This window comes from Perkinsus marinus, assembly GCF_000006405.1.
Source record: "Perkinsus marinus ATCC 50983 genomic scaffold scf_1104296975418, whole genome shotgun sequence".
Classification (NCBI taxonomy): domain Eukaryota; phylum Perkinsozoa; order Perkinsida; family Perkinsidae; genus Perkinsus; species Perkinsus marinus.
The window spans coordinates 1-1,114 of record NW_003200809.1 but is presented as its reverse complement, the minus strand read 5'-3'; the positions used below and the strand labels follow the sequence as shown (position 1 = coordinate 1,114).

At 49.2% G+C, this 1,114-nt stretch overlaps 1 protein-coding gene across 1 annotated transcript; it reads right to left on the bottom strand.

The window, feature by feature from the left end:
- Positions 1–115: 115 nt before the first annotated feature.
- Positions 116–767, bottom strand: Pmar_PMAR022115 (hypothetical protein; the record flags this gene model as incomplete). Its single annotated transcript, XM_002765663.1, has 5 exons — positions 116–154; positions 222–260; positions 301–433; positions 481–599; positions 645–767. The coding sequence occupies 5 exons, from the start codon at positions 765–767 to the stop codon at positions 116–118; spliced, it is 453 nt and encodes a 150-aa protein (XP_002765709.1).
- Positions 768–1,114: the final 347 nt, after the last annotated feature.

Genomic DNA, 1,114 nt, shown 5'->3' with positions numbered 1-1,114 from the left:
TTCAGAGTAACTCCTCGCTATATCAACTGCTGCTATGTCTATAGTCTCCAAGCATGCCGATACAGCCTCATAAGCAAGGCTTTGGAAAGTCGTTGTCTCCAACACAGGAAGTATCTCAGCCAATATCCATAACGTCTTGCCCAGTGTTGGGTACCTGCCCAGCATTAACTCAATGCTGCCGGCATCACTCTCCTAATCCATTACCAGCCTCTGGTGGATACTCTCATTAACCGACCATAAGCGTCAACCTCGGGATGGACCTGATAAACATGGTGGTTAGAATTCATGACAAGGGCCTACCGTTAGTGCATCATGTTCGAAAAGCCGCAGAGGATACTCAAGGTCCTCTTTAGATGGGACAAAGCCACGGATATCATCTCTTATGTAGGTCTGTGTCCTGTATATCAGCCTTTCCTGCACATCCTTCAGCAACCTAACTTTGTTGTAGGCGGTATGGCAGGAGTATGAGGAACATCTCACCTGTACACCACTGACAGGACAGGAACAAGCAGAGAGTTCTCTTCTGAACGTCCATCGGCATCAGGGGGCTGCTTCGCTCGGTTAATGTCGTAGGAGTCGAATCCTTCTGGAGCCAGGATCTGATAGGTAGAATGGAGCATCGAGCTTGAGCGTTGCACACGTACCTCTCGCGAGATGAGCTCTGCCAAACTCTTCAGCGTCTCGACCTTCTGACAGGAGACTATCTTGGATCGAAGGAACCTATATTCGCTCATGGGGGAGTCCTTGAAGACATACGACTCACGCATAGAGAGGTTTGCCGTAACAATTGCTGAGGAAGCCTTCAATAGGTTCGTCTGCTCCTGGGGCTAAGCCAGTGGACTGGGAAGCACTCGGAGACCCAGTGGCTATACTGCTCGCATCGCCACCTGCATAGTGATGATAAGGATAGGCTGTTTTAATAGGAATAGTATGACCGAAGTATTGAGTGTAAGTCCTACACTCCGCTTTGGCCAAGGACAGGACCTGTCGGCAGACCTAGAAGAGTGAGAGTAATGATGAGCGTGATGGCAAGAGTCGAGTCACATGTCTCGTGTATGGTAATATCTGACTCTCCTCTCCTTCAAGTATATTCTCATCGTTACCCTCACCGGCT